The sequence below is a fragment of the Canis aureus genome, chromosome 1 (genome assembly GCF_053574225.1).
Source record: "Canis aureus isolate CA01 chromosome 1, VMU_Caureus_v.1.0, whole genome shotgun sequence".
Classification (NCBI taxonomy): Eukaryota; Metazoa; Chordata; class Mammalia; order Carnivora; family Canidae; genus Canis; species Canis aureus.
Window position 1 is genome coordinate 61,450,217 of NC_135611.1, and position 16,146 is coordinate 61,466,362.

Consider the following 16,146-nt stretch of genomic DNA (forward strand, 5'->3'; position numbering starts at 1 on the left):
TTATTCCAGAAGAAGAGAAAAAAGTCACCTAGTGTCTTTCTGTGAAAATTGTTTTAGAAATAAAAGGATGGTATATTCCATATGTTAAGAGAACATTTAATTACTGGCTCATGCTTTGACTAATCCTTTGGTTCAGGAAATGGTTGAAGTGGTATCTGAATAACTTAACTTGGTATAAAGAATTTCTTTAGTTTTATTTCAAGTTGGTCATATAGGCACAAACTAAAAAGAAAAGGTAGCAGAATACTTAAACATCAGTATCCTTTTATACACTTGACAAAACATAGTTGAAAATAAACACAATATTTTGTTTTAAAAACCTTGTTATAAAATAATCTCAACTTTTCTAATCATGCAACTAATTCTGAATTAGCATCTTAGGAAATTTAAAAAACAAAATGGATAAATTCAACAATAATTGTACTTGATAATTCTACTCAAGTAAAACACAGTTGTGTAAACTAAATGAAGCACAGACTTCTTTTTTAAAGGGGGGGAGTAGATTTTCTTATAAAAGGAGAACAAATCACATTTTCATGAATGTGTTCTGAATTGAATACAATAATTTTTAACTAGAACCACACAATAGACTCGTTTGAAGGACAAGACAAATTATATATACAAGACCAAAACAATATTCATGTGTTGCTGAACTTGGAGACATGAAAGTCAGATTACGATTTCTATTTCTTTATTCACCTTCTTTAACTTAAAGAAAAATAGTTGAGCCCACCAAACGAGAGCAAAAATTGCATCTTAAAACTACATTTCAAAAGGTGTTTTATAATCATTTTAATGAAAGTGCATTTAGGGGAAGGTATCTGTCAGGAAATATTTGCCATCTCCTTTTCCTTGGTATTTGTATTAGTGAGTAAAAGAGTAAGGAATATTAACGCTGATGAGTTTGCTTTGTTTCCAGAAAATAATGGCCAAGAGATTTCCCTGCCCAACTTGAGGAGCATCACCGAAGCCTGTTTATGGGGAATTGTCCTACCACAGCCCTCTGGTATGGCATCTGGGGAGTCCTCAAAGGAGCTACCAACTCTAAGAATGAGGCAACATGACTCAGGTTATTATAAACCCTCATGCAGAATGCTGAAGAGGGAAGGCCATGTAAATGGAGGAAAATCACATAAAAATTATATGCACAGTTCTACTGTCGTTGGGCAGAAAACTCTACAGTGGGTTTTGGAGAAGGAGACGGTCACCAAGAGGTCAATAGTTTTTGGACCCACTTAATGCCAACTTACATGCAGGTATTTCATTTAAAAAGAAAATCCTGACATCTCACTACAAACACACAATTTTTTAACGCAATGACATGAGCGGGGCTGAGATACTATAAATTTTCAGTTCCTCTAAGATCTGGTGGAGGTCAAATACCACCATCTCACAGTCAAAATGTTTTATATATATATAATACAGTTGTGAATATAAACATTAGTTTCTGCTAAACTGAAGAAAAGAGTAAAAATTCACAGCAGGGTGGGGGTGGGGGGTTGGAAGGTAGATGTGGGATGGGCATCCCACCCCCTGTGTTCATTTTTGCAATGTCTCTCTCCCCATCCCACCATTTCCTTTGTTAATTGTCCCTCCTTAGCTTAAGAGGAAAGGAATTAGATCATCAAATAACTCACACCCACCTTTAACTTCACACACCTTGGCCAATACGAAACAAGTCTGCACTGGCTACACTCTGTTCCACCATTTTCATTTACTGCAATATGAAACATGCACTCTATATAATTTTAGAAAAGAGTGTGATATTATAAAATACAGAACTTTTTATTATCCCTGGACTTTTGGTGAAACAAGCACTAACTTACGGCAGTAATTGCTATCTATAAAGAGTAACTACAGGCAGTGGCATTCCCGTCTCTAATGCTATTCCATTTTACTCGTCAGCAAATTTAAACTACAGCTTGATCTCAACCTGGCTCTTCCTCTGGGTCTCCCCCCGCCCCCCCTTCCACGTTCACCGGCCTGGGCTCCACTCTCCTCCCCGCCTTTCCTCTGCCCCTCCCCTTCTTCAGCCCCTCCTCCTCGTTGAGTCAGTGGCTTGAAACTTTTAAAAGCTCTGTGCTCCAATTAGAAAAAAGCTTTTACGAGGTATCAGCACTTTTCTTTCATTAGGGGAAGGAGTGAAGAAAGTACCAAACAGCAGCAGACTTTTAAACTTTAAATAGACAGGTCTGAGTGCCTGAACTTGCTTTTTCATTTTACTTCATCCTCCAAGGAGTTCAATCACTTGGCGTGCCTACTTCTTTTAAGAGAAAGAGTAAGTTAAAAAAAAAAAAAAAAACCAAACCAAACCAAACCAACAAAAAAAACTTTACCTATTCGTTTCTTTTTCTACAAGTAAAAGTTTTCTAAAGTTTGAAAATGTGCTAAATGTAGCTTTGATATGATACTGTAAGTGGGAAGATGAGCTTGAAAATGTGTTCTGTAGTTTTTAGATTTAAAATTGAACGTTCAGTATTTATTTTCTTGACGGCTGAAAAGTTTTCTAGCAGTAATGCAACAGGTAAAATAAGGTTCAGACCTTTAGAATGAAGCACTAGTTTGCTGGGTGTTTGGCTCTTCGTGTTAGAGTGTAATTTTACTTTTTTTGGTAATCGGTAATAGTCTAGGTGTTTTGTAACGGGTGGCGGCGGCGGTGGTGGTGGTGGGGATGGTGGTGGTGGTGTTTGGGGCCTGGGTTGGGGATTTGACTGACAACATCACAGAAATCAAAGTGCAAATTTGCTCAGCCTGCTTACTCTAGATTTTCGACACTTTGTGCTTTTCATATGTAAATCTTGGTTGCTGTTCTGTAGCCGGGCGAAGCCGACTTGTTAACAAAATGCTTTGTTAAAGACTTTGCGGTTGCTTGACTTCCACGTGGTCCCTTCCTGGGATTTACCCCAGCGGACAAAAAGATGTGAGAATCCGAGTTGTAATAGTGAAGGTTTTTTTAAAAGCAACAGTTACTATCTGTTTGTGTTTTTTGTTGTTATTGTTGTTTTTTAAAAAAGGAGACCCTCAGGAGGGCCACCTTGTTTCCTGGACCACGTTGGCAGCTCAGCAGAGGGAACCCCTTGGATGGGTGGTGGGTGGTGGGTGGTGGGTGGTGGTCGTGCACAGAGCCTCAGACGGGGTGGAAGAGACTTTGAGAACAAAAGTGACTGCCCGGGGGCGCATCCCCACCCGGTCTGCCTGAGCCCCGAGCTCCTGGGAGCCGAGACTGAGCTCCGGGAAGCGGGCGCCGCAGGGGAGCCGGGCTCCCGCGCTGCTGCGCCCCCGGGACCCGCTGCCGAGCCGGCGGCGCCTGCCGGCGGGCTGCCCGGAGGCGGCGGCCGCGCGGAGCTGCTCCCGCACAGGCTTCGGGCACTGGAAGGGCCTCGGGCGGGCCGGGGCCGCACACCCTCTGCGAGCCAGGAATGCAATCGTGCATCATCGCGCCCGCCAGGGTCCCGGGCCCAAGTAATTAGCTTAGATTCTTGGGTGCGACCCTACAGTTGGAAGTATTTGCACGGGCGAAGGCTGAAAAGCAGATGAAAAATGAAAGCTGGTGCACCGGGGAGGGGAGGGGGTGCTGCGGGGCGTCTCCGCATCCGGCAGGGCCCCCACCCCCACCCCGGGGGCTGTCGAGGTTTGCAGGGTGCCCCCCCCCCCGAATCCAGGCCAGTCGGACCGAGCGCAGGGCTGCGGCCCCTCCCAAGCAGGGGAGGGGGAGAGGAGCGGGGCGCCGAGGAGTCCAGCCCGCAGCCAGCGATTAATTTAATTAAACGTGTCAATCTAATTTGCCTGCCTTCCTCCCTCCTTTTTTTAATTTTTTCCCCTCCTCTTAAACGTGTTGAATCCCACTGTGTAAACATGGCTAAGGCAATCCGAGGACCTTGGGAATTACCGTGCTTATGTTGCACTTGTACCTCTTGGAAGTTCTCGAAACTTCCCAAGAATGAGGGTGGGGAGGTGGCCCCTAATGCAATGAGGAAAGGGCTAATGACGTGTCCAGAGGCCAATCCTTAGCAGGATTCGGAAACTCAGACGTCGCAGTTCCGAGCAGCGGGTTGCCCACTCCATCCTCATACGCATCCAGGAGTTTACTAAGCGTCTCTGATGAAACTTTTCATAATCTCCCCTGGACCGGCCTCCTACTCATCCTCACCCTGTGTTTCTCTTTAGGAGTGCAGGGTGGGGGTGGGAAGAGGAGAGCTATGTGTGTAACCTCCTGGGGAAAGGAGATTGGGGTCTTGAGTTCTGTTCCTCCAACCAAGTCAGTAGTGAAAAAGATGGGCTTACTCTCAGCCTCTGAAAATTGGGCACATTTGATCACAAAGGGCCCCTTTGCAATGTGGGCAGTAGATGGGGGTTTCTTGAGGAAGCCTACTTTTCACTTGTGTACAAGGATTTTTGGAAATAAAAGGCTGTAGTGATGCAGAGAGCTCAAATTAACGCCCATCTCAAAGAGTGAAATAAACTGGTTAGGTAGCAAATACCTCTGGGGAAGGCTAATTAATTTTTCTAGGTAGGCCCAGATGGCATGAAGAGGATACCGGTGGCAGGAATCGGTTCTGTCCTGGCAGTGTGTGTGTGTGTGTGTGTGTGTGTGTGTGTGTGTGGTGCTTCTACTTCCCACAGTCAGCGTAGAGCGGTCACCTGTCCTTTGCATGGAAAAATGACAGTGGTAGTGTTGTGCTCCTTTCTTCACTGTTCAAACAGGTTCCACATTTTTCTGATGCCTTTTAGAGCTAATGGCCACAGCTGCCCCGGTTGTAGTGGGGTTTCTCACTCTTTCCTGTGTTGATTCCTACCTTGCTGACCCTCTCTGGGAAACAAGATTTCAAAGAAACTCAGTAGCAAGCATCTGAAAGGGTGTGTTTTCAGATATTCAGAGTTGTTTTCTTACTTAGATGTTTCCAATTCCTGCATAGAGAAGGATGGAAACTCATGATGCAGTGCATTCCTTCCTTTCTTTTATAATATCCAGAGGTGTAGCTTGGTATGAAGCCGAAGAGCCCTTTATATATGATACCGGAGGGAAGGGAATGATAGGAAAGTCACCAGTGATTAATACCTTCTACTCCACCTTTCCTGTTGTGCTGACTTCCCTCCAAGATTCTTGGTTGTTTAAATAGATTGTTGAAGCTTATCCACAGACACCAGTTCAGCTCTGGTGTCTTTTCACCAGGGAAAAGTAGTTATGTAGTGTTTTTCATTAAGGTCAGTATGCAATATGGTTAAGTCAAGTTTAAAAAAAAAATCCCAAGTTTCTCCTTCATGGGTGGTTAATTAATTATATATATTTTTTGATCTTTGGGATAACTACCTAAATTCTTCACTTTGCCTGTCTAAATTCACCATTTGACTATGTGTGTACATATTGTTTTTTTCCAAAGTGAAAACATAAAGCCTGGTGAGATGTGTATCAATGGCTTTATCCTTAGATAGATTTCCCATAATCTTCATATCTAAGTTTCCCTAGCTTTTTAAGTAATTTCTAGAAAATATGTTTTATGGAATGCTTAACCTTCAGAATACTGTAGAAATGGAGTGGTGGGCTTTTTTGTTTGTCTGTTTTGTTTTTAGCAATTTCTGTGAGCCAGATACGTTCTATAGGATATGACTCTTGATGATTTGGGGAAGATGCCTTCAAATAGAAACAAAGACAGGCAGACAGCTTCATGGTTTTTTTCTCCCTATCAACTGATAAAGGGTACATTCTTCTCACAGGTCTGTATGGACCTGCTAAAACAGCGTCATTGTACTTATTACAAGAGCATCTTGAAAACTAATTTTGATCACCATTAGGAAAATGTTAATCATTTCCTAGTGCTGTTTTGCTAAAGAAAATATTACAAGATAAGAAAATAAATAAGCTATATCTGTATCTAAAGATCTTTTAAAGAATAATAGCTAAACTTTATTAAGCTCTTCTAAGAGCTTCGAGCGCCTGTTATCTTACTCAAGTGCTCACTGAAGAAAATAGACTGTTCTTTTCTTTTTTAAAGATTATTTATTTACTTACTCATGAGAGACACACAGAGAGAGGCAGAGGGAGAAGCAGGCTCCCTGCGGGGAGCCCGATGCGGGACTTGATCCAAAGACCCCGGGATCACGACCTGAACCAAGGACAGATGCTCAACCACTGAGCCACCCAGGCGCCCCGAAAATTGACTGTTCTTAATCCGTGCACTTATGGGTACTCTAATGGTGTGTTTACATGATGACAAAATAACTAGGTTGTTCATGAAAATAGTCTGTTTGGAGGTGAGTGGGGGAACACCAAGAACTGACAGATTATGTTTTTTTTTTTTTTAATTTTTATTTATTTATGATAGTCACAGAGAGGAGAGAGAGAGAGAGAGAGAGGCGGAGACATAGGCAGAGGGAGAAGCAGGCTCCATGTACCGGGAGCCCAACGTGGGATTTGATCCTGGGTCTCCAGGATCGTGCCCTGGGCCAAAGGCAGGCGCTAAACCGCTGCGCCTCCCAGGGATCCCCTGGATTATGTTTTTTTAAGTCCATCAGATCACAATAGAAGAACACGGCTCTTTGCCTGCAGCTTCTGGCTTAGGGCATTTCTTCTAGCACCCCTGAAGTGGCCATGAGCCACTTCTTGGGGGGGAGGGTATGTTGAGTGGTAGCTGCTGAACTGGGGGTGGGAGGTGTTGTCTTTATTCGGTAGGCATGGTACTGTCCTTGGAGTCCCTTACCTTACCCTCCATCTCATATCACTGTTCTGTGGAGGTTGAGGTAGGTTAACTCTGTGATGGACAGGGGTAAGAACCAAGGAAAGAAAGGTTCGGCTCCCAACCCCTCCCACCCCTGGAAACAAACAAACAGGCCATTCTATGCCACGCATCGCATCCTATACCTAAGGAGGTAAAATGGTATCATTCTTTCCAGAGGAATCTAAGGATAACCGGGGAGCCATGAGGCAGAATTGTAAATAGAATAGACGTTTAAATGGAAGGGGTTTGATACACCACAGAGTTAGTCTTACCGTCCAGGTATAAGGAAGCAATGGTGGTGTGTTTGTTATTTGATGAACTGGGAATATTTGCCCTGGTCCCCAATTCAGATCATTAAACTGCCTGCAGAGTCGGCTACACCCAGAGGTTCCATCACCCAGGGTTGCTATCAGCGTTGCTCTTCCCCTTCAGAGCCCTAGGCCTACCTCCACATTTGTCACTCTTGAAATAAAAAACAGGTTTAAACAGGCTGTTTCTTCTGTTGCAAGACACTGTGGTGTTACTTATTCTTGGCAACGATGACGTCACGTAGGACAGACAATACTGCAGAATTGGGGAGTGACAGCACAAGTTTGTTGTTGTTGTTTTAAGACCTTAACCTGTCACAGCGTAATAGTGAGACTGAGTAAACATCTATGATACCTGACGTAGTGCTGCGAGAATCCCAAATTACTATGATGTCATGTAATAAATTCAAGAAGCTCTTTGTTAAGGAGCCTTTTTTTCCTACATCAGTTCTTCTTGCCTGCTCAGGAATTATTTGAAGCATGTCGTTTCAACAGTTCTCAGTTTCAGCAGTTATCACTTGAAAATTTCAACCTTTATTTATTTAAATAACAGTACCTTTATTTATTTATTTATTTTTACTACAAAAGTCCCGTTTTTAATTAATTTGAAACTTCAGAAGTGTGGGATATATATGAGAGAACCCCAAAGAGGTGGTAAACAACACTGGCGAATGAAACCTGGTGTCTTTTTTCGTTTTGTTTTGTTTTTACAGGCCTCCTTTAATTCATTTAATGGATATTTATTTAGTACCTCTGACTCCACTGCGGAGACAGCAGTGGACAGTAGGAAACGCCCTAGTGGAGCTCACATTCTAGTTGAGGAAAGCAGATAGAAATAAGTCCTTGTCACGGAGGGGGACCAACAACAAACAGATAAATTAAAGACCATCAAGACCAAGGGAATAGGAAGTGACAGGACCTGGAGGGCTGGTTGATGAAGTGAGACCGGAGTGGAGACCCACAGGGGTGAGGACGTGAACCGCGTGGACAGAGCAGAGCTGAGCAAGGCGGATCAACTTGTTAGTTTTCAAGATCGGCTGTTGGAGGAGAATAGTTTGGCAAGCAGGGTGACTAGGCTGGTGACCTGAAACTCGAGGAGGTGATGATGGCTGAGATCAGGCTAAGAGCAGGGGTGGTGGTGAGATTCGGCCCGTCTGGGTTTTTGGGGAAGATAAAGCCTATAGTATTTGCTGACAGTATGAATGTGGGTTATGTTAATTATGTGTGGAGATGAATATTACCAAAGAACATCTGGCTGTTGTAACCGTAGAGGAACGGTCATGACTGAGCCCACTCAAAGACATTTACTGCAAGGGACAGGAGTTCTTATAAAAGCTAAAGAAAAACATGAGGAGGGTTTCCATTTTTGGCTCAGGGGCTTAAAGTTTTTTTGGTTTTAGTGTATTAAACACACGCACACGGCATTGCCCTTTAACCTCCCAAATAGATCTGTTTAATGATTTTTCTGAGGAACTTATATAGTCATTTTCTTACGTATTTTTAGCCCTCATAACTTTATTTTTCCTTCATCTTCTCTAAGTGCTTACTTTCAATCATTAAAAGGTGATAGGTGTAAAGTCTCACTTATGTTTTTAGCAATCCTATCTACCATTATTTAAGTCCCTACTCTAAGCTCATTACAGCTGTCACTTGGGAAATCCTTTAAAACTGAAATTAAAATGTGTTCTAGTTTTCCTGACAATTATTAGTACACTAATGACATGGAACAACTTGACTACAGCTTTGGCACGGTGATTTGCTCTGGCAAAAGGGACAGTCAAAAGTAATTTAAAACTAAAGCCTTATTTTCATCCTAAATAAAGTGTTTGAATCTCTGTGCTCTTGGGGAACATCAGATGGAAGTAGGATGACACAAGGTGGTGCAGGGAAGGGTGAGCTTAATTCCCAGGTGCCCAGACAGCCTCTGCTCTACCCTTTCAGCCTTCTTAGGTACTCTCTGTCCCTTTTTGCTCTTCTGACATTTCCCCAATCCTAAATATTTTGAATAACAGAGCACCGGAAATGTCAAGGAACCATTGCTTGCCTCCTGGCCTGAAACTTCAGGATCACCTGGGTGCATTTGTTTAAAAAACAGGAAAAAAAAAGACAAATTAATTTCCCAGCACCCCTGCCCCCAAGAATCAGATTCAGTCAGACTGGTGAGTACCAACAATGTGTGTTTTTAACAAATCCTACCAAATGATTGCAGGGCAGCTCAGGAACCATCACAGAGGGTCCAGAGGGGCCCCGGATAGGTCATGCCTGTGGTTTTTGGCTTCCAGTCTAGAGGGCCATGGAGGGCAATGGAAAATGTGACCTAATGTGGTACACAGAAGACACAGGAGGATGATCCAGCTGCTGTCAAGCATTTGCTTCTAATGAGAACTTTGCATAACTCCTTAGCCAGGACCTTATTCTACCTATAAAGTTCCAACTTGGGAACCTAGAGGTGAAGGCATGAATATGCATGATGTGTACTCCACTGCTGTGCTTTTCTCATGTATCACATAAGAAATATACCTGTCATTATGCTGGTGAATATGAATGAGGTATACAGTCTGTAAGTCAACGCCAGGGATTCTGCCTATTATTTATAAAATGACATTAATTTTTTTACTAAGATTTGGAAAAATGAAAATACTAATGGGGGGGTGGTCAACTAGTTAATAGAACTTTTGACTCACAACAAAGGGAACAACTACCAGAAAAGGTAACTATTTTTGTTACTTCTCCTTGAAAATCACAAGCGTTATAAACCATCACATTAAACATAATCTGATGTCTCCGTGATAGTGGTAATGACAGGGTATAGGATCCTAGGTGTCCAATTGGATAATTCATCTCATTCAGATGAAAGAGTATAACTCATTAATGCAAATGACAACTGTGTGGGTGCTTAAAGAAAAGACAACTTTGCAATTAAGTTGCTGGTATATTAATAAAGAACTACTACCCAGTGAACTGCCCAGTGACCCAATTCACATACGGTGGCACTGTGGGGTGTTTTGGGGAATCTACATGAAAGTCAGGTTTTTTTTTTTTTTTTCCATAGAATGTACCGAGGTTTAGTAATTAATTGCCACAAGCATCTACATAATCATATTTTGACGTTGAACCTTGAATAATGATGAAACACTGACCAAAATGACTTCTTCTTAGTCTGCCCAATAATACATCTAAACATGTTAGGTTTGCCTTGAGCTCGATCATTGAGTGAATATGATGAGATGTATGCAGACAGTTTATCATTTTATAGTTGATTGTTTTTGTGGTTCTCTCTTCCCTCCTGGCAATTGGAGTATTGAGCAAAAGCAGATGACACTGGCAAAATATTGTAATTCTCTGCAAACAGAATTAAGGCCAATTTACACATCATCACATAGAAACTATCTACTGATATGGCTCCAAAAATTCTGCTATGTTTGTTTGACCCTCATGGACTGTACTTCTTCATTCCCAGGATAGTATTTTCTGCTAAATTGTAGGTTTTTTTCTTTTACGTTCTCTCACCATCAAACTGTCCATCAAAGCTAAATTACTCCCTATCACTTTGAGACTTTGCTTGACTCTTTAACTCTTTGTCAACCTTATAAGCCTTTGTTCTTTTTTCCCTTTGTTCTTTTTTGACTGCTCTTTTCATACATCAGTTTCACTGTCTAACCTGTCACTCCAGAATCTAAAATGGCCCTTCCCAAAGTAGAAGGGAAGCTCCCTTTTTTATGACCATTGGAAAAGCGTTATTTCTGGAACTGCCCACCCACCTCCCACTCTTCCCTCAGCATTCTTTGGCACCAGTCTTTGGGTTGCCATCAAAGATACCCATCAACTGCTAATTTAGATAGCTGGTACATAGTTTCACTTTATGGATCAGCATCTCTTCTTTGTTCCATCCAGGAAATCGTAGGCCAGATATCCCAGAGATGGAGGCATTAAACGGCAACATAATGTTGCATGTTGGGGGGAGGAGACTGCCTTGGATTTCATTTATTTTCTACAAGAAGGTGGCTCGTAATTCAATACCAGATGAGAAACTTTTATATTCAGATAATGAATGTATTTCCAGGAAGCCTATGTAATCCTACTTTCACTTGCACTATCTGAAATTCGTTACTAAGCTCCTGGAAAGTCTTTGCTTTGCTTGTTTTTGATTATTGAGTAATCTTTGACCACTTCATCCTTTTTTTTTACTCTCTACTTACAACTCTGCTGAAAATTAAACTATATTCTCTATGCCTGTCATATGTAATGTCACTCATTTCTTCCCAGCTCTCAGGCCTTGCTAAGATTGTATCAAAGCATGAAAGCATTTCTGGCCTTAATCCAGCTTCACTATGATTTTAAAACCAGTGTGTGGTGCATTGGAAGTCCTTAGTCTTGGGATCATTAGTCTTGTAGCTCTACTGGTAGCTGAATATTTCCTATACCTTTAAGAGCTCAACTTTCATCAGTTAAATGAACTATGGGCAATTAGAAGTATAAATTAAATTAGCCAAGTAACTTTTGACATCCATGTCATCTCTACAGAATTGAGTCCATTTCACACTCCCAACAATGGGGAAGTCCTAGGCTTAAGATATCTAGGTATTGATAGAAAGTTAAATCTAGTGTATAGGATGAGGGTGCAAAGCCTGATAAGGGAACTTGAAGGTATATAGTAATTTAAAGATGAAAACCAATCATTTTTGCTAGAGATAACACTTTAAGATGGTAATTTAAAAAAATTTCTTAAGCTATAATTAGTATTGAGACAAATTGAACTTTTACTTGAAATGTGATGCGCAGGAGCACCGGGGTGGCTCAGTGGGTCAGGTCTCCGGCTCGTACTGGCTCCCATCATGATCTCATGGGTCTTGAGATCGAGCCCCCATGTGGGGCTCTGCACTCAGGAGGGAGTCTTCTCCACCCCCACTCATGCTTATTTGCTCATGCACTCTCTCTCTTTCTCTAAAATAAAATAAATCTTTAAAAAAATGTGATGTGCATTTAGACTTTGCTTTTTTGAAAGTAGTTTCCTGCACATAATGACACATCATGTCAAAATGGCGTATTTTAGTACAACATATTTTTCTCTGGGCAGAAGACAGACTTCTGAACCACCTAAGTCACTGCTTAAGAAGAAACAGAGAAGTATAAATGACCCTATTATAAAATATGCACTAATTACACTTGAACGAGCAAGGTGAAACAGTTCAGAGTACAATTAGGGATAAAATTCTATATAATAGGATGGAGGTTTGGAAACAAGGTTGTGTGTGTGTGTGTTTGTGTGTGTGTGTGTGTGTTCAGGGGCGTTCTTACTTCAGTTCTTAAACACCTGTACTTTTTGAAAACCGTCCTTTCAGCATTTTGCTTAGGCATGCATCCAGACACAGGCCTACCCGGCAAGAATTGCCCTCATTTATCAGACGGATAAAATAAGCAGAGGCACTTAGCATAGACAGTTTTTCGAGTCACATGGTGGGGCAGTGGTTGAGCAAGTTAACCTGTCCTTTGCAAGTTAAGATTGCCATTTACTGGGGACATCGGCTCTATTGCTTCTAAGATTTACCATATCTCAAGAAAATTGTGAGACTTGTTTGCAGGGGGAAATGGGACAGGAAGAGTTTGAACTTATTTTTTTTTTTTTTTAATTTGGAAGAGTGCTAGAAAGATAGGAGACCTTTTATCTTATTTTGACTCTCAACTGGAGACAACTATACATTTTAACTCATACTTTACAGTCTGTGATCATTTAGTTGTCTTTCGTTTCTTTTCAGGTGGTGCCCCGGCAACATGGGTGACTGGAGTGCCTTAGGCAAACTCCTTGACAAGGTTCAAGCCTATTCCACCGCTGGAGGGAAGGTGTGGCTGTCTGTCCTTTTCATTTTCCGAATTCTGCTACTGGGGACAGCGGTTGAGTCGGCCTGGGGTGATGAGCAGTCTGCCTTTCGTTGTAACACTCAACAGCCTGGTTGTGAAAATGTCTGCTATGACAAATCCTTCCCAATCTCTCATGTACGCTTCTGGGTCCTGCAGATCATATTTGTGTCTGTCCCCACACTCTTGTACCTGGCTCATGTGTTCTATGTGATGCGCAAGGAAGAGAAACTGAACAAGAAAGAGGAGGAGCTCAAAGTTGCCCAAACCGATGGTGCCAACGTGGACATGCACTTGAAGCAGATTGAAATAAAGAAGTTCAAGTATGGAATTGAAGAGCACGGCAAGGTGAAAATGCGAGGGGGCCTGCTGCGAACCTACATCATCAGCATCCTGTTCAAGTCTGTTTTCGAGGTGGCCTTCTTGCTGATCCAGTGGTACATCTATGGATTCAGCTTGAGTGCCGTTTACACTTGCAAAAGAGAACCCTGCCCTCATCAGGTAGACTGCTTCCTCTCTCGCCCCACGGAGAAAACCATCTTCATCATCTTCATGCTGGTCGTGTCCTTGGTGTCTCTTGCCTTGAACATCATCGAACTCTTCTATGTCTTCTTCAAGGGTGTTAAGGATCGCGTGAAAGGCAAGAGCGATCCTTACCATGCTACCACTGGCCCACTGAGCCCCTCCAAAGACTGTGGATCTCCGAAATATGCATATTTCAATGGCTGCTCCTCACCCACGGCTCCCCTCTCCCCCATGTCTCCTCCTGGGTACAAGCTGGTTACTGGAGACAGAAATAATTCTTCCTGCCGCAATTACAACAAACAAGCAAGTGAGCAAAACTGGGCTAACTACAGTGCAGAACAAAATCGAATGGGCCAGGCAGGAAGCACCATCTCCAACTCCCATGCACAGCCTTTTGATTTCCCTGATGACAACCAGAATTCTAAAAAACTAGCCGCTGGGCATGAACTGCAGCCACTAGCCATTGTGGACCAGCGGCCTTCCAGCAGAGCCAGCAGCCGTGCCAGCAGCCGACCTCGGCCTGACGACCTGGAGATCTAGATCCAGGCTTGAGAGCATTGATTCCACTCAGTGTGGAGAAGAGAAAAGGTGCTGTAGAAAGCGCACCTTAGGCGTTCATTTTGTTTCAGTGGAGGTGGTACTCAACAGCCTTCATCGTGAGGCTTAGAAAACACAAAGACATTAGAATACCTGGGTTCACTGGGGGTGTTTGGGATAGGCGGGTGGAGAGGGAGGGGAACCGGGAGGTACAAGTTGGTATTTAATGTAGTTTATTCAAAGAACTTTAGTTCTAAATATAAGTTGCATTAGGTGATACATAGGTAAGGGCTTTTTCTCCCCCCCACACACCCTAAGAATAGTGCTGTATATGTGAAAGAGTGGGTGATGTATTTGGTTAAGTACTTTTTTGTTTTACCATGAAACTGAGATAACTTTGGCCGGGAAAAAAAAAAATACTTCCTGGACATCTTGTTTCCTTTTATCAAGAAGAAGTTGGAGGATTGTCCTTATGTCCCTGCTAAAAAACATTCCATTGTTAAAATTTGCACTTTGAAGGTAAGCGTCCTAGGTGGGACCCTCCAGGTGTCTGTGGACTTGTGATACTATATTTTCTATTCTTGGTATCAGTTAAAAGTTCAGATAGGGCCCACAGAAAAAAGACTTTCCATGCATTTTCAAATCTCAGCCAGTCATATGTACATTATTTTTTTTTAACATCTACTTGCATCCTATTAATGCCATCACTTTTTCATCATTCCTCAACTACTGTTCACATTCATTTAATGGTTTCTGTAAAGATTTTTAAAACCGTGGGGATATCACTTAACATTTTTTGAATTAGAGTCAGGGAATCAAGCCATGCTCAATATTTAACAATCACTTCTATGTGTATGTGTGTGGAAGAGTGTGTTTTATTTGTCATGTATTGGTACAAGCAGAGCAGTATAAACTCACACAGATTTGAAAATAATGCACACATAGTGTTCAAATTTGAGCCTTTCTCATGGATTTTGTGGTGTGGGCCAATATGGTGTTTACATTATATAATTCCTGCTGTGCAAGTAAAGCACACTTTTTTTTTCTTTCCCTAAGTGTTTTTTTCCCATGTATCCTATTGTGGATACTGGTTTTGTTAATTATGATTTTTTCCCTTTTTTCTCTTTTTTAGAATATAGCAGTAATGCTATTGCTGAAATGGATGATTTTCTTTTTCTGAAATGTAATCATGGATGCTTGAATGATAGAATTTTAGTACTGTAAACAGGCTTTAGTAATTAATGTGAGACACTTAGAAGAAATGCTTAGAGTGGGCTTTTAAGTGTGCCTAAATGAATTTTGCAGTAACTGGTATTCTTGGTTTTGTCCTACTTAATACACATTAATTCAGAACTTGTATTCTGTTAAGAGTTAGATTGTCTTTTGGAATGACCAGCAACTTTGATGTTTGCACTAAGATTTTATTTGGAATGCAAGAGAGGTTGAAAGAGGTTTCAGTAGTACACATGTAACTAATTTATTTGAAATGTACCCTAAAGAAATCTACCAGTTTCTTCAAATGCCTTTTTAAAACTCATCAGAGATGATTAGTAAAAATGCGGAGTATCATACTTTTCTTCTTGCATGTCAGCTACATAAACAGTTTTGTACAATGAAAAATACTAATTTGTTTGACATTCCATGTTAAACTACTGTCATGTTCAGCTTCATTGCATGTAATGTAGACCTAGTCCATCAGATCATGTGTTCTGGAGAGTGTTCTTTATTCAATAAAGTTTTAATTTAGTATAAGGATAGCCTCTATATCCTGTGTGATTTTTTTTTTTAACTTGTATTACATCTATTCATGATTAACAAAGACATTTCATTGTTACGATGATTTAGGCAAGTAAGACAAGTTTCAGGAGTCTTTAAAAATAACAGCCATTAGGTAGGCTTAGTGCTATATATATATATATATATATATATATATATTTTTTTTTTTTTTTTTTGGTTTAGTGCTATATTGATAACGTTTTTGGGTATTCAACTGAGAAGAAGATAAATACCCAAGTGTTGAATTTGGAATATAAGATTAATGAGATGTGTGATAAAACTTAAGGTAAGGTTAAGTAATTCAGCAGGTCTTACATGACAGAAGTAAGCATAAAAAGATACGGCTGATGACATTTTAAAGCTGTGGAGCCTCCTGGAGATAAAAGAATAAGAACAAAGTTATTATAAGTATGGTTATGCTCTGACAA

The 16,146-nt window shown here is 41.4% G+C and overlaps 1 protein-coding gene across 1 annotated transcript; it reads left to right on the forward strand.

Moving 5' to 3' along the window:
* The first annotated feature begins 2,083 nt into the window (after window positions 1–2,083).
* On the forward strand, window positions 2,084–15,699 carry GJA1 (gap junction protein alpha 1). The gene is made up of 2 exons (XM_077901515.1): window positions 2,084–2,278; window positions 12,781–15,699. Exon 2 carries the CDS (start codon window positions 12,797–12,799, stop codon window positions 13,943–13,945), a length of 1,149 nt encoding a protein of 382 aa, XP_077757641.1. The 5' UTR covers window positions 2,084–2,278; window positions 12,781–12,796; the 3' UTR covers window positions 13,946–15,699.
* The last annotated feature ends 447 nt before the right edge of the window (window positions 15,700–16,146 follow it).

Bases quoted from the DNA above. Each gene is read 5' to 3' on its own strand.
- GJA1 (XM_077901515.1), top strand. From the start codon at position 12,797: ATGGGTGACTGGAGTGCCTTAGGCAAACTCCTTGACAAGGTTCAAGCC.